At 35.3% G+C, this 20053-nt stretch overlaps 2 protein-coding genes and 1 long non-coding RNA gene across 3 annotated transcripts; 2 read left to right on the top strand and 1 right to left on the bottom strand.

The window, feature by feature from the left end:
• Positions 1-1597: 1597 nt before the first annotated feature.
• On the bottom strand, positions 1598-2495 carry LOC111007354 (uncharacterized). Its single transcript, XR_002600981.2, has 2 exons — positions 1855-2495; positions 1598-1754 (listed from the first exon to the last, which is right to left on the bottom strand). It is a non-coding gene; the product is annotated as an uncharacterized LOC111007354 (long non-coding RNA).
• Positions 2496-8513: 6018 nt separating this feature from the next.
• Positions 8514-14364, top strand: LOC111007007 (D111/G-patch domain-containing protein). Its single transcript, XM_022279139.2, has 8 exons — positions 8514-8816; positions 9005-9141; positions 9507-10497; positions 10881-10972; positions 12849-12923; positions 13087-13148; positions 13219-13288; positions 13397-14364. Exons 1-8 carry the CDS (start codon positions 8636-8638, stop codon positions 14183-14185), a joined length of 2397 nt encoding a protein of 798 aa, XP_022134831.1. The 5' UTR covers positions 8514-8635; the 3' UTR covers positions 14186-14364.
• Positions 14365-14980: 616 nt separating this feature from the next.
• Positions 14981-17616, top strand: LOC111007067 (transmembrane 9 superfamily member 11). The gene is made up of 2 exons (XM_022279240.2): positions 14981-15152; positions 15318-17616. The coding sequence occupies exon 2, from the start codon at positions 15351-15353 to the stop codon at positions 17322-17324; it is 1974 nt and encodes a 657-aa protein (XP_022134932.1). The 5' UTR covers positions 14981-15152; positions 15318-15350; the 3' UTR covers positions 17325-17616.
• The last annotated feature ends 2437 nt before the right edge of the window (positions 17617-20053 follow it).

The raw sequence follows: 20053 nt of genomic DNA, 5'->3' as shown, positions 1-20053 counted from the left end.
TTGGAGCAAGATAATTATCTTAATCGGTATAAGATATTTTGGGTGAAATCAAAACTAAAGTCCTGAAACATTATGGGCAATACCACAAGGGCATTATGTCTAAAGTGAACAATACTTGGGGTATTGTTGTCCTTAACAAGTTTTCTTAAAAATCTAATATCTTCTAACTAAATTTTTAATAAGTCCTCTTATATCTTACATTTTTTTGGAAGTTGTATACCTAAGTTCCTCTATCGATCCGGGATCGATGGGGAGGGTGGGGCAACGATGGGGCAAGGGGCAGATGATGGTGGCAAGCTTTGCAAGAAAGATTTTTTAATAGTTATTTTCTTTAATGTTAAAAGCATCACACTAGCTATTTTTATTATTAAATACACCATGTCAATTTTCGTTAAGTTGACTTTTTTTAGTACAATATGTGGGGTGGGAATCGAACTTACAATCTCTTAGTTGGAAATATATGTCAATTACCAATAAGCTATGCTCGCTTTGATCATTAAATTGGTTCATTAAAAATCCAACACTAAAGATGAAATAGACAACTTGTAGAAAAGTAACTTAATTTACCTTAAAATTTTTTATACAGCAAGACACAAGTATCTACTATATAAATTATGTCCAGATCAACTTAACATTTTGAATTACTTACCTATAAAGTGGTCTAAATTGAGAGCACATGGATAAACATGAAGACAAATTTCCATTGATTGAATCCAACTCTATTTTTTTATTATAAGATTCAATCTGACTTTATTTATTTATTTATTTTTGACATAGATTGAAGGGAACTTGATTGGTCCGCCCATACAAATTCTTACACGTCACGTGGAAAAGATTTAAAATAAAATTCAGAATCATTTTTCACTAAAATGACAACGACATGTCGGCATATAAAACCGATCGTCCCAAGAATTTCATGACCCAAGCTGGCATAAATCCTAGTATATTCCCGCTGAGTCAGAATCTTAAACAAATATCTTTTCGAAAAAAAAAAATTCAAATATCTACTTTTTCAAATAAGTATAAATATCTTTTTTTTTAAATACAAACAAATATGGAGGTGTGAGGATTTGAATCTCTCTTCTCTTCTCAGAAGAGAAAGTTATATGTTTTTGCAGTTAATTATATTATATTCATGTTAGAAATCTCATTTTTAATTTAAATATTGATTAAATTCTTTATTTTTATATTTTGAAGAAAATATAGTTTTTAGATCTTTTTTTCTTCTTAATTCATCTATTTATAACTTCATGGTATGTACCTTAAATTTTCAATCTTTAACCACTCTATTCTATTTTAATACTTGAAAATTTATCACAAGTTTGAATTTTAATCTAAATTTTATAGTCTCAAATCTGTCACAAAAATATAGTTTGAGTGTTTAAGATGAAATTACTCAAGATTTGGCCCATTGTTCAAACAAATATATGATATTGCAAAATGAGAAGGCATAGATCTATCTTTTTTATTTTTCATTTAAAGTAATTGAACTTTCCACCCATTAAAAACGTAAAGAATTAGCAAAGATTTATCATCCTCGAAGATTAATACATTAAAAAAGCATGATCACCAATCAGACAATAATAATATTAAGATCTACACGAACCCACTATAGTTTATTTCATTTAAATTATAGGCAATCAAACTACACAACTCATTCTTTTTCAAAGAGAGAAAAAAAAACCTTTCCTCGTGAAGAGTTCCACTCCCACATATATATGATTAGAGAGCGTAAACTCTCTCTCTAGAGATCACTATAACAATAAAAAGTAACCGTTCATGATTATTCAAAATTGTAAAAAAAAAAAGACGTAAGAAACAAGAAACATAAACGTTAACAAATAGGTCACGAACCTTGTCACATGAGCTCGTCAGTAATAATATCTGGTTCGGGGCGTCGAAGTGGAGAAGGAAGGGAGGAGAATTTGGAGGCAGATTGAATGTGAAGAGAAGTAGTTTTGGTCCATTTTTGGTTTCTCATAAACGAAAGAGAAGAAGTTTTGAAAGGAGGATGTGGGCAAGAGCCATTTTTGATGTGTAATTTGCAGCCACAGTTGCGATGATAAGGCCTTCTCTCGATCAAAAAATCTTCCATTGATATGCTCATCCCATCAAACACACATGATCCAGCAACCATTATTTCAGCTCCTCCCATTTCTTTTTTCTTTTTTTCTTTTCTTCTTCTTCAATATGATCTATAATAATAATCTCTCTATATATAAAGTTTAATCTGTAGAGGAGTTGTGTGGGGTTAGTTAACAAAGAAGTGTAATTTGGGCAATAGGGAAATGGACAAGCTACATGGAAGATAACGTAATTGCCTAGTGAAAAGTGATCGTTAGCTATGAAAACAAATGAAAATTAATTTGCTTTCTACATAGTACCTACCAAAAGATCATCAGGTATTGACTTAATCACTTGTTTGAGCTATGCTTAAATTTGTTTCTTTTGGTGTGATAAGGATGTTTGAAGTTGTTTTAGTTCTCGTCGTTGATTTGCGATGAGTATTTATTAATGGGTATTGTTTGATTGTAAATTGACCAAGCTTGGAATCTGCAAGCTTGGATGAGGCGTACCAAAGTTGGAAGTACCTGCAAGACCATGTTAGCACTCCGATGAGCAAATCAGTATACAATTCGATCTAACATTACCCACAGAAGAATAGTTTTGCATATCTTGCGTGGAGGCAAATATCTCTATTTATTCCGATAGGGCTTCCAAAGCACTCTAACGGCTCTCCGACATCTCGAAGAAGGCGGCGTGTTGTCAAAGAACATCCTAGTTGCCTTCGCACCTGTGGATGTTCTTCAAGGTCGGCTTGTACATAATATAGGTCGGCTAATAGACAGTTTGTAAATAAGCTCGGCTACCATCCGTCGAGCTCGCAGTACTTGAGATGTGGCTGAATTTCCATAATATTCATATGATGTTGATGTGCGGCTAGCAATAAACAACCTCCAACAGATCTAAATTTTGTTTTGTAAATATCGATTCACCTCTTTAAAATTTTAATACCATGTTCAAAATTTGTATAAATTTAAGTTATTCAGACTCTTGAGAGCCCATTTAATAATCAATTTGCCTTTTTTGATTTTCAAATTTTTGCTTAGATTTAGAAAGCAAAACATACAAAACAAAACAAATAAATAGAGTAGTTCAAACATTAAAAAAATCAAAACCAAAATAGTTATGCATAGTTGTCGGTGCCCCACACAGGGCGGGCCCATCCTCAGTTTACACATGCTCGGTTCGGTTCCAGCACAGAATGGGCCTCCACACACCACCTTACATTTAAAAACATCATTTTCGCCAAATTTCAATTTCCTTTTTTCTTCCTTTTTCACTCTGCCTCTGTGCCAACGAAAGGAAAAATAAATAAATCCTTGTGTTAACTTGAAGGAGAAGAATGAGAATCTTTCCAGCCAGCCAAGGTAACAGCTGCTTTACGTGCACGCCTTAAAACAGTAATGATTCAAAATCTTATTATGTATAAGATTCTTCTAATTTTGCCCTAATCCAATGAGAGCGTAATTAAAAAAACAATTGATCCGGACGTTGAATTAAAAACTTCAATCTGTTAGTAGTAGTTAGAGCTTCCAAATGAGCGACAGCGTGAATTGATCCAGAAAGTTCGAACTCAACAAGATTTAAAAGCCCTAATTTCTTTTTCTTGAATCGGAGGCGGTGAGAAAATGGAGGAGGAGGAGGAGGCGGTTCGCGGTTTCTATGAAATCGATGAAAGGATTTTCAATTTTCAAATGAGAATCGTTTCATCGACAAGATCAGATCAGATCAGGAGAATAACAGTCGAGTCGATTCAATTAACTGGATTCCACTAAGTAAAAAGAATTTCACTTAAATTACAAAGTGCAGAGAGAAGAGAGAAATCGAGAGAAACTACTCCTCATCTCCTGTTAGATCCGACGAGGCTTTCCACCTGATCCGTGGGAGAAGAGGGCGAAGAAATGCCAGAAGCAGAAGCCATAATGGCCAAGCTGCCTTCACTCCAGGCCCGTCTGATCGGATACGAGACAGAGTTGTGCTTGGAGAAGGCGTGTGAGCAGCGTCTGTTTCCCCGGTCGTGGAGGGCGCAGCCGCAGTTCTTGTGGTAGGGGCGGCGGTCGATCTCGGCGTCGGAGGCGGCGATGCAGCCGTGGTAGACAGATGTGAGTAAGCCGTCGGCCATGGTCGCTGCCACCGCACCACCGGTCGTCGGAGTAGAGAACTGGTTGGGAAGGGGGAGAAGGGGGGTTTATATAGGAGAGGAAACCGAAGAGAGCGTGGGTTGTGGGAAGATAGTTGTTGGGAAGTGGGCGATGCGAAAGGCAGAGTAATTGAGCGACGTGGGAGCCGTGTGCCGCTCTCGGTCTGTGCGTTGGGCGTTGGGAGTTGGCCCACTGCTATTTTGCTTCCAGCCGGCATGTGATTTTATGTGCTTTTGGCCTGTCAAAGACATTGACTCCCTTTTTTTTTTTTTTTCAAACTCGACAAATGTTCGATACGAGAATTTGAGCTCCGACTCATAGGAAAAATACAGGCAAAATACGTTTTTGGTGTCTGGGATTCGAGGTAGATGTCTATTTGGTCCCTACAATTTCAAAATGAACACTTTTGGTCCCTGAAATTTGAGATAGGTGTCTAATTGGTCTATGAAGTTTCAAAATGAATACTTTTGGTCGTCGAGGTTTAAAGTAGGTGTCAACTTAGTTCCTGAATTTTTTAAAATAAACACTTTTGGTCTCTGAATTTTGAAAAATAGTTCTAAATGGTCCCCGATTTTTTTAATGTTAATTAATATTAAAATGACATTGCAAATTGCAATTAAATTTTTTATTTTAAAACTTCAAAGACCAATTAGACACCTATCTCAAACCTCAGGGACCAAAAGTCTTCATTTTGAAACTTGATGGACTAAGTAGACATCTACCTCAAACCTCAACGACCAAAAATGTATTTTGTCCAAAAATATAATAAAGAACATATATATATATATATATATAAAATTGGGGTTGAAGCTTTGACTCTCATGTACTCAAGGACATTTGTGCCTGTCCAAAGTCTGGATCCAGATGATATCAAGAATTTTTGGTATTCTGCTCTCACCAATTTAATCAAGAGACTTCAAGTTCATGCCAATCGGACTGCTTTTTGGGAGTTTGAACTATGCTCATATTGGTACCACAACTTCAAATTTTATCAAAATTTACCTTAAATTTTGATAAGTGATACAAAGTAATTTAAGTTTCATCTTTGGATGAGTTTGTTGGTAGAATTGCTGAGAAATATATTTTCACATGTGTGAATTACAAAGCATAAGTTTGGTATGAAATTGATATGATTTGTCAAGTCTAGAGTAAAAATTGATTTGTCTCTAAATTTTATTTTGATAGGTTAGAATATGATTTTGGTTTATATGATTTAGGGCTCATTCTATTTCAATTCTTGTATTTTTTCACTGTATTTTTAAATGTGGGGTAGAAATTTGAACTTTGGAAAATAGAGGACCGAATCATGGCTATGTTGAGATGAAAGAAGAAGGTTGATAGCAATACTAGATTAAGAAAAAAAAAATTATATTAATTGTGATTCCACACCACTTAAAAATGTTGGAATTTCAGAAGAGATAATGAAAGAAAATGGTATAAACAGGGAAGAGGTTGATGTATACTAATAGGAAGTACCAAAATTGAAGTTTTTATAAAAAAAAAAATAATAATAATAAATTAAAAACTAACATGTACTTAATTTTATCCTACTAAAACGAACTACAATATAAATCTTCAAAGGGATCAAAATAAAATTAATTTAAAATTTCGAATAATTAAATGAGATTGGTATTTGGTAGAACTTTCCTACAAGAAAATTTCGGTCGCTAATTAGTATGTAACCACTTCAAATTTATTTGCAAAACGACACGATTTCAATCTAGGCCAATTCACTGTTTATTAACTTTTTTTTTTCTAAATATATAATTGTTTTTGGCACTAGCGATACGACTAAAGATATTTTTAGCTGTATCAACATTATATTTTTAAAGTGTTATATAAAATGTTAATGCTTTGTTTCAATTTAGAAATATTTTTTGGAATAAACAAGAGTGTTTAAAAAAGAAAAATAATAATAATTGGTAGATAATTTATCAAATAATTTTTTTACCTAGACTTGGACATATTTCTTTTAATTTCTCACATTATGATACACTATCCATCTATTTATTTCTCTTTTAAATTTTTATCAATTTATTAAGTATTATGTTATGTAAATTTATTATTAGTCAAATTTAATGTGAATCAATAATACTAACATGAACATAGTTTAGTAGTGATTGACATGTACTCTTTCTCTTCAGGTTGGAGACTCGATCCCCATATCTCTAAATTGTTGTACTAAAAAAATATGGGACAATTAACCTGCAGTACCGTGGGTAGGCCTCAAGCCAGATTTATGAACATCTATTTTTTCAAGCGTTGCAGGTTAGCTAGCTCATGGGCAGCAGTGTTACAAGAGTTGTAGAGCGAGTGAAGAGAAAGCCTGCAACATGACCTCGCCTCTAGTGATCTTTGAGATCATTGATAAAAATTTGAAATTCATTTGCCACTCATTCTTTAATAATATGATATTAATTATACATTAATATCATATTAAAGAATGTCGTTCAATATATATATATTTTTTAATATTTGTCTGATAATAGAGAAAATTATATGTGTGATAATTAAAATAATTAAGTTGGGAAGATATCAGTTAGCGGGCATGAGATAGTCCTCCATGTAGAATAAGAAGAAGTCGGTCGGGGTCTAAGGTATAATTCATCATTCCACAATGACAATGAATGACACGTCGAGGCCTCGAACTATGATTTTATTAAAGACCAAGCGGGGTACACCCTGTAACCGTGTTAACCACCATCACGATCATACGCCAGGAATCCTACGATCGTTGAAAGCGATCAGGGTGTGACAATCCACCTACCTATACCTATAAATATGTATATACATACTTCATATGCATGCATGCAATAATTTTGATTACTCGTGACTATTATTAATTTGTGTTAGAGTATCTTCTTTCTTTATGCAAATTATCTTCGTGCATTTCTCCAAATCTGTTGGTACTCGCAGATAATATCTATGATATAAATGTCTCAACTGATTCCCTTAAATAAAATTAGTCTACTAAGAAACCAAAAAATAAGCATAATAAACATAATAAAAGAGGGGTAATTTGATAAGAAAAAAAATCTAAATTAAACCTTGAAAATATAATTCAAAAAATATTCACAAATATGACATTTGTAAAATAGGTATTAAAAACAACCCATCAACACAATTTTTGAAAAGTCATTTTTTTAGTACAGTTGTAAAACACAAAACAAAATAAAGGCCAGAGGCAAAAAACAGCAGGGAAAACCGCCCTATTTCCTTAAAATATTTCTTAATCTTACATTTATTAAGTCACAATTGTAAGAAAATTAGGCATTAACAGTGTTTAAATGGATTTTAATAACGAAGCCGATGTAAATTAATTCACTTAAGAAAATTTAGAGTTTTAATTAATTCAACCGACAAGATTTTCTCCCCTTAAAATATATGATTGAAACTAAATATTTAATATTGTTTTAATTCTAACTCTAGTGGTCTAGCATCCACAATTTAACTAAGTCTATATCTAAGTATATGTAGATTATTTATTTATCCCTCTTTGCTAAGAGCTGGGGATAATGTCATCCTAATGAATGAATTTAATTACAAAATCACATGGTAATCACAAAGGTTAGAAGATGATCGTATGGTCCTACTAATCTGAAAATTTGTGGTCACCAAATTTAAATTGGTCATTAGTTTAAAATGTTTTTTCAAAAGAAAAAAAAAAGAGCTTCAATAAATAATATTTAATTGTTGAATTTGAATATACTACCCCCCTAGTTGTCAGACGCTAATGATTTTCATCGTTTGTGGTCATTTTTAATTCAAATTGAAAAATAATAACCCAAATTAATTACTTTCAATTATCTCAAAAAATATAAACTTTAAATGTGAAATTGATTAAGAAAACCCAACCAATTTTGTTTATAATAAATTGTTGATAATTTAATGGCTCAAGTTGGTTGTAATTGTTTTTTAATAAAATCGAAGAAATCTACTAGAATTTGATTTGGATATAAATTAAACGATTTTAACGAATGAATAAATTTACCAATAATGAATAAATAAATAAATAAAAACTGATTACGTTTGGAATCTACGTGCATTGCACGTGGTAATACAATAGTCCTAATAAGGGTGGAAAAAAGTAATGAGGTTACGTTTGGAATTACTTTTTCTATTGAACTACATATTTACTAAATCAGGGAAAAAAAAAAGATTTACGTAAAACAAAATTGGGCTTTTCTGGGCCGAGAGAGAAAGCGGGTGGGTAGAGTCGGCCCACAAAAAGCTGCAGGCTTTGGGCCTTGGAAAGATTCCGAGTGGACCCCACTCTGAGTTTTCTCTCCTTGTTTGTTATCCGTCCACCGCGCCGATCCACCGTAAGCTCCCCGGTGTGGCGGTTTGCTTCAGATTTCGGGAACTAGACTTTTAGCCTGTAGAGCTCCTCGAGAAAACACCGTCGTTGTGGTTGCGGTGGCGGGTCTCCGATGGCCGGAGGAAGACGGAGAACGATTCATGCCAAAGCCAGTGACGGCTTCAGGAAGAATAAGAGAAATACTGGCAGAAGAAGATCAGACCCGTCGTCATCTATTCGAGGAAATTTGTTTGTCGACGGTGGCTTTTTATCCGATTTGCAGTTCCAGTCCTCGCCGCCTAGTTCTGCTCGAGGTGCCTTTTCTTCACCTCTTATTCCACTTCCGATTCTCCGACTATGCTTATTCTGCATTTCCTTAATTCTCCGACTTGCGTGCGGCTGGGTTTTTCATTTTTCTGTTGATGAAGACGATTATCTATGTTGATACTTCTCTACTGGAATTTTGTACTTATCTTGATTTTGCTTTGGATATTTTGTACAGAGGGAAACTCTAGGTCGAAGGGCCAGTCTGGATCAAAATCGGTTAATTTAGATCGTACAAAAACTGCTTCCGCTAGTGGGAGCAAAAAATCGAATGGTAATGCTATTGGCTACGAATACCCTCCTACTCATCATCAGGTATTTCTTATGCGATCAACTGTTAAATGTTCTTCTATGGTCTTCCTTAGCTCAGTTTTTTTTTAATAATTTATTTTGAGTTTTATTCTCCTATTAAATGTTCTTTTTTAATTGTTTCTAGCCTTTCTTGAGGCATTCTTTTTCCTGGTATGTTAGAAATTCTTTTTTTTTTTCAAAGATATATTTCCATCTTGGCTTCTTGACACATTATTTTTCTTGTATGTTGGAAAAATTTTATTTTCATGAAATGTATTTTTATCGTGTTCTTTTAAGTTATTGTTCTATATTTCATAGCAATTATGTCTTTTCAGTGAGAAGAAACCCAGTTCAGATTCATTTTAAAGATATTTTTGGGCTTTTCACAGGAGGGCTTGCACTCTGAATCACAGGGTTTGCACAATGATGCAGATTGTAGCTTGGACAACTCACAGCCTTTTATATTACTTGATTCTAAGAACACTCAAATTGTTGCTTATGTAGATGAAAAACCGTCTTTAAAGGTGGATGATTTGGAATTCACTTATGATTATGGTACGAGTTTTGTGTTAGGTGACAGTTCTCATAGAGGACTAGGGTTTCATGATGATGATGATGAACTTGATAGAAGTCCCAGCACAGATGATGGCTCGCCTCCACAAGTGGAAGAACAAGAAGGATTATGCATTGGTTCATTGTCATCCGAGAAGGAAATGGGTACTGACGAGAGGGTTGAGTGTAGGATAGAGGATGATATGACTAATGAGGTGCTAGCAGAAACATCAGCCCCCAACAAATATACAGATGATGTGTGCTCTGAGAAAAATTCGGGTTTCTTGTCAATTGGTGGTATGAGATTATACACCCAAGATGTATCTTATGAAGAAAGTGATGACGATGGAGAGGCATCGGATGGGAGTTCTAATTACTCTGAGCAGTTAGAGTCAAGTGAATCATCCGAAAGTGATAGCTCAGAAGAAATGTCTTGTACTGATTCAGATATTGATGACGAGGTGGCTGAAGATTACCTCGAAGGAATTGGTGGAAGTGAGAATATTTTAAGTTCTAAGTGGCTAGTAAAACAAGAGTTGGTAGAGTCTGATGATGATAGTTCTAGCAGTTGCTTTGATGATACTTTAGAGAAATTAGGCGGCATTGCTTTGCAGGAGGCATCAAAAGAATTTGGAATGAAGAAAACCCCACCATCAAGGAAGAAAAGCTCCATTGTATCGGGAGATGATTGGTCATCATTGGCTCTGGATGACTTGCTAGTAAAAGATAGTAGAACTACATCAGCTAAAAAGAAGAAGAATGCTGCCCAGTCTCCATGTTCTTGGCCTCCAAAAGCTCCAAAAAGTAAAGTAGCTAGAAAGTATCCTGGTAAAGATCTCATTTTTAACGTATAAGTCAGATCCATTTTTCCATCAATAGAATAAAATTCTATCCCTGTAGTGGTCCTCGGCCCTTTTTGTTTTCTATGATAAACTATTCCATTGATTAAATGAAACAAATATAAGGATAGGAAAAGACCTAAGCCTACCAGTTAAATGGTCCGTAACTCCTTGGGACACAATCTTTTGAAGAATATGGGACTTTATGTATTAAAAAAAAAAAGAAAAATGGTGGAAAAAAAAATTAATATCCAGATTCCAGGAATAAAGGGAAAATGTAGTATTCATAAAATCGACTTTCTGCTCCTATGTCATGTGCAATTCAATTCCTCTGGTAAATTTGACGTATAATATTATTGTGATTGTTGGCAGGTGAAAAGAAGAAATATCGTAAAGAAACAATTGCAGCAAAGCGTCGAGAAAGAATGATTAGTCGTGGTGTTGATCTAGGGCAAATAAATCTGGTATCATTCATTTATTTGTCAACTTATGTTGGATTTCCTTTAAAGTTTTAGTCTTTGAGGTCATTCATCACTTTTGTAGCATGCAACCTGAAATCTGAATAATAAATAATTTGTTCAATAAGAACCTTGCTCGGGAGGACATCTTAAGTTTAGTTATGTGTGGTTTCTTTTCACAAAACTTACAGAAAACTCTCATATCTCATTCTTCATAAAAATGATGCACTTTCTCTTGTATTTGGAACTCTAAATCCTATTGCGATAGAAATAAAAATATTGTTTCTTGATAATTCTTTGAGCCTTCGTTTAAGATCATTGCTAAAACATTGGCAGATAGATCAAGGGAAGTCCTCCAACCATGATTTCTAATTCCCAAGGACCTTTTATTGCTGGAAGGCAAATCTTGGACCAAGTGTTATTGGCTAATGAGGTGATTGAGAATTACAAAGAGAGGAAACAGGAAGGAGTGATTTTTAAGATAGATTTTGAAGAAGCGTATGATCATATTGTGCAGAACTTTCTTGGTTAAGGTCCTCTGAAATAAAGGATTTGGGTTTAAATGGAGATCTTGGATATGAAGTTGTATAAGAACGGTCAATTTTTCTAACCATCATGAGATGACTCAAGTGGTCAATGAGGGCCAATGTAAATAGCAAATGACTTAGAGGGAATGAGTTCAAACCATGGTAGCCACCTACCTAGGATTTAATATCCTACGAGTTACCTTGTCAACCAAATGTAGTAGGGTCAGGCGGTTGGCCCGTGATTGGTCGAGGTGCGCACAAGTTGGCCCAGACACACGGATTCCAAAAAAAAAGGTCAATTTTTCTATTCTAGTCAATGGAAGAGGGTTAAGATTTTTTAGAGGTTTCAGGCTAGGCAATCCTCTTTGTAATTTTCTTTTTATTTTGGTGATTAGAAATTCTCAACAAGTTGGTTGCCAGGATGGAGAGGGGTACTATTGAGGTTTTAAAGTGGGGAAGGAAAGTATTCATCTTTTGCGTCTCAGGAATTTGTTGTTATGCGATGAAGAGGGAGGTTCCCATCTGGTCAGGTGGGATATTGTCTCGCAGCCTTTGGAGCTGGGGGTTTGGGCATTGGTAACCTAAGATTGTGCAATGAGGCTCTGTTGGCCAAGTGGTTGTGACGTTTCTTTACAGAGCCAGACACTTTATGGCATGAGATCATCCTGAGTAAATCTGATTTTCCTTCATTCTCTCAATTTGTGAAATGTTATATCGGGGAAGGTTCAAATATTTACTCTTGAGAGGATTGTTCATCTCTGTACTTTGTTTCCAAGAAGGTCAAATTCTTCCTCCTAAGAAGCTGGAGCAAGGAGTTGTTGAGGGGTCTTGGGAAGAGGTATAATATGTGGTTATGGTCAATACTTCTCTTTGGGCATCTGTCTCTAAATCATTTCGTAATTATTAGTTAGGCCTTGGGTCCTTTTCTGTCCAGGTAGATTTAGGACTCCTTTTGTTTGGCTGTTTGGATGCCCTTGTATTTTCTTTAATGTTTCTGAATGGAAGTTTGGATTTTCATTTTAAAAAAATAAAACAACAGTAGATATAGAATATTATATTATTTTATTGTTATGTTATTTAATAATATTGGATAGACATAGAATATTATTCGATTTTATTGTTATATTATTTAGTAATAATGGATAGAGTAGGAGATGGAGGGGGTGAGAGATGGCCTTACTTTTGTACCTCATGGGCTCCTTTGATTTCTAAGGATAGAGGGGTTGAAAGATGTAAAATGATTAGAAAATAGGATGGGAACAAAATAGGAAAAGAGTTTGATGGATGGGTTGTTCAAATCCAGCTTACCTGTTATTTTTGCATTAACTAATCTTCCAGTTTGTTTTGAGTTGTAGAAATTGGAGCACATGGTTCTGAATAGAGAAGATATGTTTTCTTTCCAACCTATGCATCCTCGTGATTGTTCCCAGGTACATTGTTTGCTGCTGCATCTGCAGTTGGTTATCAGTTTGTGCCATGGTGTGGGGACAATGTTCCTTAGATTTTTGTCCTTTTAGGTGAAAACCTGCTTGATTCCTTTAGGCTGCCCCCTTCTGGATCTTTTGTTGTCGAATGACATTTGAATATCTTTAGGTACGACGGTTGGCGGCAATTTACCGCTTGCATAGTGGATGCCAAGGTTCTGGTAAAAAAAGGTAAAAGTTGGTTTCTTTTACTTGTCAAGTCAACTGTTGATGTTTAAACTTGCTATAATTTTTTCCTCAGGTTTGTTACGGTAACTCGAACACAATATACAGGAATGCCATCATCAAGTGATCAAGTTCGCCTGGTGCAGGTTGTTGAGATCTCTTTGTTTTAGGAATTCTTCTTAGGATGTTATTGGAATCAACTTCTTGTATGGTCAGCAAACTAAATATTCTTTCCTCCTCTTCCCCAATCCCAGCTAATAGGAGCAAGAGACGAGGATGATGACTTTTCTGTTGCTAAAGGCTCAAATATGAAATCACAGGGTGGCAACAGAAGCAGAGAAAAGAAGAATGCCGAAGTGAGCACTTCGCACATATTGGAGCTCCATCAATCCGGGAGCATGAAGTCGAGGTCGAAGGGTTCTGCAGGTAAGAGTTCAAGTCAGAAGAAGACTGGCAACAAAAAGTACGCGGATAAACCTGTCTCATTTGTATCATGTGGAGTGATGCAACCAGAAACAGTCGAGATAACAACGAGCGATGTTACAGATACAGATAAAAGAAAGGATATGATCACCACTGCATTGGAAACGATCCAGATATCAACTAGCGAAGTCAAGAACACAGATATTAATATAGATACGATCGGTGCATTTGAGGTGCACACCAAGGGTTTTGGGTCAAAAATGATGGCAAAAATGGGATTTGTAGGAGGAGGATTGGGGAAAGATGGTCAAGGTATGGCCCGCCCCATTGAAGTGATCAAACGGCCTAAATCGCTCGGGTTAGGGGTCGAGTTCTCAGAGGCCTTCAGTTCTGGTGGTAACCAGGAAAGTCGAGGATCTACTCGTGCCAAAACTGGAGCTTCTGGTAAAGCTAAAAAAATTGGGGCTTTTGAAGAGCATACCAAAGGATTTGGGTCCAAGATGATGGCAAAGATGGGATTTGTTGAAGGCATGGGATTGGGGAAAGATTCTCAAGGAATGGTTAACCCTTTGCTTCCTGTTAGGCGGCCTAAAGCGCGAGGGTTAGGGGCCAAAGCTTAGATTAGATATCATAATGATTGTTTCATCATATGCCTAGTGCATTTATTTTCATACACACTGTCAAAGTCTGTAACAAGGTCAATTTAGTCCTCGAAAGTTCAAAAAATACTGCCCCTGAACAGCCATAAACTTTTTAAAAATAGCTTTTGAATAAACATCCGTGACAATTAACGTGAAAAGTTTGTATAGGTTAAATCTAAAGAGGGAGAAAACTGTACCCCATGCATATCCAAACCTAAGAATTGTTGTTTATTTGTTTTTTCCTTCAAATTTTTAAAAGCTTTCTAAAATATTAAATATATAGGACAAATATTGCCATTCTTTAGTGATTATTATAATTGTATCCATCGAATTTAGTGGTGAAAATTAAAGATACGATGAGTAAAAAATATTCTTGGCATTAGCTGGATTAAAAATCTTTAGTTCGGTAAGAGAAGTATATATTTTTCTTTTTAAAAAGTCTCTATTTCTCTCTTTTAACACTCCCAAAATATTAGATCTCAACCCAACAACATCTTGGGCAAAATTAAGTTTACGAGACAGAATTTCATTTTTTTTCATCATCTAAATTTTAAAAAATGAATTATGTTACCGAAATCAATAATTAAAATGTTAAAATTACATAATTATATTGTATACTAATTATTTTTGGTAGATCTAGAATGTCCATCCCAAATTAAAAGATTTTAGCGACCAGGCCAGTCCATAAACAATAGGCATTTTTAAAAATTGATAAGGGCACAATGGTCATTTTGAGGAAAATGGCCACAACTTCTATCGAGCCCTGGCCCTCGGCAGTGCCCATTTCGTATTCATTAACAATGCCGGAAAAGATCAAATTCCTCTCCCCATTGCAATTCTGAATTGTCAACTATTTCTCAGTTCGTGAACTCGAGCAATCGGCGGCCACTGCTGCAAACTTTCCTTCCTCCGCCGGAGATCATCCTTCCAGTTTTCTATGTCTCAGGTTAGTCAAGTTCTTTCGTTCGTTCCTGGACTTTCATTTCTTATCCTCTTTACTTCGTTTACGTTTAGCAAGATTACGTTATGTAAACCTTCTTGTCTGATTTTTGGTATGCTGGGATAGAAATTTTACTGTTCTGTTATCCGCTTTTTGATTTGCTTCTTCTAGATCTGACCCTAATCGAGCTCGTAGTCTTCAAGAATGGAGTTTTGTGGTGGATTTAGGATCTGGGTCTTGACCGTGTGCTTGATATTTCAATCTGGATATGGGTTTTATCTTCCGGGAAGTTACCCCCTCAAACATATTGTGGGTGATGAGTTGTCCGTGAAAGTTAATTCCATAACCTCAATCGATACCGAAATGCCATTCAGCTATTATAGTTTGCCTTTTTGCAAACCTGAGGGGGGTGTTAAGGACAGTGCTGAAAATCTTGGTGAGCTTCTAATGGGGGACCGGATTGAGAGCTCGCCATATATGTTTAAGATGTACACGAATCAGACAGACGTGTTCTTGTGTCTGACAGATCCATTGTCTGATGACCAGTTTAAGACCTTAAAGAAGAGGATTGATGAGATGTATCAGGTGAATTTGATCCTGGACAATTTACCGGCAATCCGGTATACCAAGAAAGAGGGCTATCCTTTACGTTGGACAGGGTATCCTATAGGAATCAACGTGAAGGGTTCCTACTATGTCTTTAACCATTTGAAATTTAAAGTTCTTGTTCACAAATACGAGGATTCCAACGTGGCGAGCGTAATGGGAACTGGTGATGCTGCAGGTGTGATCCCAACATTAAGTAAACAGGGACTAGATGCCCCAGGATACATGGTTGTTGGATTCGAGGTTGTACCCTGCAGTCCTTTGCTCAATGCGGACTTGGTTAAGAACTTAAAGATGTACCAAAAGTATCCAAATTCTATTCAATGTGACCCTACCAGTGTATCAACGCTTATTAACAAAGGCCAACCAATAGTGTTCACTTATGAGGTTACATTTGAAGAGAGTGACATCAAGTGGCCTTCCCGATGGGATGCTTATTTGAAGATGGAGGGTTCAAAAGTTCATTGGTTCTCAATCTTGAACTCTTTGATGGTAATAACGTTTCTAGCTGGTATTGTTCTTGTAATTTTCTTGAGGACTGTTCGACGAGATCTTACACGTTATGAGGAGCTTGACAAGGAGGCTCAAGCGCAGATGAACGAGGAGTTATCTGGTTGGAAGCTTGTTGTGGGGGATGTTTTCCGTGCTCCAGCCAATCCTGCACTTTTGTGTATTATGGTTGGCGATGGAGTTCAGCTTCTTGGGATGGCAGTTGTGACCATATTGTTTGCTGCTCTTGGATTCATGTCCCCAGCATCCCGTGGAACACTTATTACAGGTATGCTATTTTTCTATATGATTCTCGGTATTGCAGCAGGTTATGTTGCTGTACGTCTTTGGAGAACTATCAGTATTGGTGACCACAGAGGATGGGTTTCGGTCTCGTGGAAGGCTGCTTGTTTCTTCCCTGGCATTGCCTTTCTAATTCTTACCACACTGAATTTTCTATTATGGCGTAGTCATAGCACCGGTGCCATTCCATTTTCGCTCTTCGTTATTCTACTTTTGCTGTGGTTCTGTATATCAGTTCCTCTTACTCTTGTTGGTGGGTATTTTGGTGCCAAGGCACCACATATTGAGTATCCTGTTCGAACGAATCAAATCCCTCGGGAAATTCCACCTCAGAAGTACCCATCATGGCTGTTAGTCCTTGGCGCTGGCACTCTTCCTTTCGGTACCTTGTTCATCGAACTCTTCTTTATCATGTCTAGCCTCTGGATGGGCCGTGTTTATTACGTTTTCGGGTTTCTCTTCATAGTGTTGGTGCTTCTTGTTGTTGTCTGTGCTGAGGTATCTCTGGTTCTAACCTACATGCATCTATGTGTGGAAGACTGGAAATGGTGGTGGAAGTCTTTCTTTGCTTCTGGTTCAGTTGCCATATACATCTTCTTGTACTCGATTAACTATCTGATATTCGATCTTAAGAGCTTGAGCGGACCTGTCTCAGCCACTCTCTACCTCGGTTATTCACTCTTCATGGTTCTTGTAATCATGTTCACAACTGGAACAGTTGGATTCCTCTCGTCGTTCTGGTTCGTGCACTACTTGTTCTCTTCTGTGAAGCTGGACTGAATAATCCTCGTGCCCAAAAATTCACAAACCAACAAGAAGCGCAGCGGTGTTCGAGGAGTGAAAGCAGTTAGCTCTTTGCAGATGGATGATCTATCGTGTGTTAGTCTTATTTCTTCATTCGAATTCAACAGGGAACTAGATAATCTAGCAACAGTACTTGGTCACAAGTTTTGCTTCCTCTTGTTTTGTGGAGCTCATTGTATGACATTCTAAACCTGAGTTTATTTACAGTCTTTGTTATAGAAAAAACCAATAGTAGATCAAAATCAGTGGTGGGTAGTTTACAACTAAAGGGTTGACACTGGATTTTTGCTTTACCAGAACTACTATATATTTAGAAACTGCAAGCTACAAAAATTCCTTCGCAAAAAACTTTTAAGAGAGGAGCCGTCCCCGACTACTCGGTAATCAAGTAGAAAGTAACTCGATTGTTGGGGACATAAGCCCTTCCCTAAGCTATTTTCTTCTTTCGTTATTAGGCATATTAGTAGAATCTGCAACGGTATATCTCCCTTTGTAACAATTAAGACGTCGAATAGGAAAGAATTACGTAGTTGGCCCGAAATTGAAATTCTTGCAAGGGCAACGCTCTCTTTTTAATGTATCTGAGATTGGAGATTGAGAGGTAGGGGGAATTCAGTTCAATCAACAAGGATGAACCTGATACAAAAATAGTGCATTATTTTTTAATAGTTTGAAATATCAAATACATTATATAGATCTTAATAGTGAACCATGTAATAATTATAAATGAAAAGAAAGAAAGAAAACGTCATTTTTCAGGATCCTTTGGTCGTTGATTTCAAACCCTAATAAATCATTGGGAAAATAAAGCAAATCAACGTGGAGCATAAACAATCACATAAGAACTCAACCAAAAAAAAAATCATAAATGTCTTGATTTTATTTTGTGGCGATACCTTGTTTTTATATTTAATAACAAAGTTCAATCAATTAAGTTCAATCAATTAAGATATATATCATAGGGTGAAGGTTTGAATTCATTTAACACATTAATTATCTCTGACAAGTAGATATTTACGATTACTCTTTAGTCTCTATCTAATAAATATAATTTATTAGACTCCACTCAACAAAATAATATACCACGTCTTAAACTTATTTATGACACCAATAAATAATTTAGATATATATATTTTTTTAGTACAATATATAGGGTAGAAATGTGAACTCACGACTTGTCTTTAATGACATGATATTTTGGATAATCCAAAAAATATATTCCTAAATGAACAACCTCAAAGTGGAAAAGACTTGTTACATTTTACTTCTTCAGGTGGATGTGAGTTAACACGTATCAACTCTAAGAGCTTGTAACGATGTTGTTGGGAAGGGAATGACTAATTCATAGTCAAAAAGAAGTTTTTTTTTTTCTTTTTCCTTTACTAAATTTTGAGTTTAATTTTAACCCTGCTATTTTTAAAACCACCTAAAATAGAATTTTGTTTCTATGAACATATGATGCTTGGTTTTGATTTTACAATACACTTCCTTTTATATCTCTTCTTTGGGTAGCTGTAGTATCTTTTCCAGCTCAGTGCATGTATCTTGGGGTTAAAATAGTTGAAATTTCGCTTTCAGGACAGCTTCATTCCCCTCCAGTTTTTTCCGACAATTGAAAGCGAAAAATATGAGTTGAAATTTCCTAACTTTTATAGTGTTATATGTGATTTCCCTTGATTTTAATTTCTCCATCTTATGTGAAATAATAAACAATAATTTCTCTATTTGAGCAGTTAGATGTTGATGGAATTTTCTGAAATGTTATATGGCTATATGATTAACCATTTCCTTGGTTATATGTTTTTTTTTTTTTTTTGCTTTAATCATGCAATGAAATGTTTGTGATTTCCTTGACTAATCATGGTTTATGCAGTGTTTTAATTTATTCATTAACCAGAGAGCGAAAACATATGTTTGTGATCTCTGTTAGTCATTTGGTCGAACACTTGGTGTGCACCGAAAAGAAAGGGCTCAAAAGGGCTGATCGTGAGGGGATTTGTGGACCAAATCGGGGTGCTGTTCCACAGTGCAATTGAAGGAAAATTGTGATCAATTCTAATTTCAAGGTACATTCTAATAAGATGTTTAATATATGCTTAATTGTTCATATTTAATATATATGTTTTTTCTATCATGGTACTGTAACAATTGGCAGGTTATGTGACTTGGTCTTTGAACTCAATTGTTTTAATTTATTTCCTTTTGAAGTTATACGTCATTCTTGGTCATGAATATTAGGGTGAAAATTGTGAATTTATATAATTAATTAATTATTTGTAGAACATTGTTAATTTCATATAAAATTTTAATTTTTTTAATTAAAAATTTTAGAGAAGATATACAAGGAAAGATTACTAAAATTTAAAGTATAGGTTATAAAAGGTGCTTTATATTAGCATCTTTCAAAAGTAATAGTATCATTTTCAATGAATTCATTCCACAATTTGCCAACCTAATTCAAAGATTAAGACGTCTTGATCATTCTTTATAAATTAGAAGTTCAATCTTCCATCCCACGTGTATTGTACAAAAAAAAATAAAAAATTATTATTCAATTTGACCCATTATTGTGAATTACCAATTAATAAATTACAACACAATAATTTTAAATTTAATTTAAAAGATATTTGTCTGTGAAATTGATAACTTATATTAAAATAATAAAACAACAATGATCATGTAGGAGACTATATATAGTAATCCAC

Source organism: Momordica charantia (genome assembly GCF_013281855.1).
Source record: "Momordica charantia cultivar OHB3-1 chromosome 6 unlocalized genomic scaffold, Mcharantia_2.0 BLBB01000006.1, whole genome shotgun sequence".
Taxonomy (NCBI): Eukaryota; Viridiplantae; Streptophyta; class Magnoliopsida; order Cucurbitales; family Cucurbitaceae; genus Momordica; species Momordica charantia.
The sequence above is the reverse complement of the archived record's forward strand: the minus strand, read 5'-3'. Positions and strand labels throughout refer to the sequence as shown.

Excerpts from the sequence above, each read along its gene's own strand:
- LOC111007007 (XM_022279139.2), top strand. The coding sequence starts at position 8,636 with ATGGCCGGAGGAAGACGGAGAACGATTCATGCCAAAGCCAGTGACGGC. Across the intron at positions 10,973-12,848 it reads ATCTAGGGCAAATAAATCTG|AAATTGGAGCACATGGTTCT; the intron begins GTATCATTCATT and ends TTTGAGTTGTAG. Across the intron at positions 13,289-13,396 it reads ATCAAGTTCGCCTGGTGCAG|CTAATAGGAGCAAGAGACGA; the intron begins GTTGTTGAGATC and ends CCCCAATCCCAG.
- LOC111007067 (XM_022279240.2), top strand. The coding sequence starts at position 15,351 with ATGGAGTTTTGTGGTGGATTTAGGATCTGGGTCTTGACCGTGTGCTTG.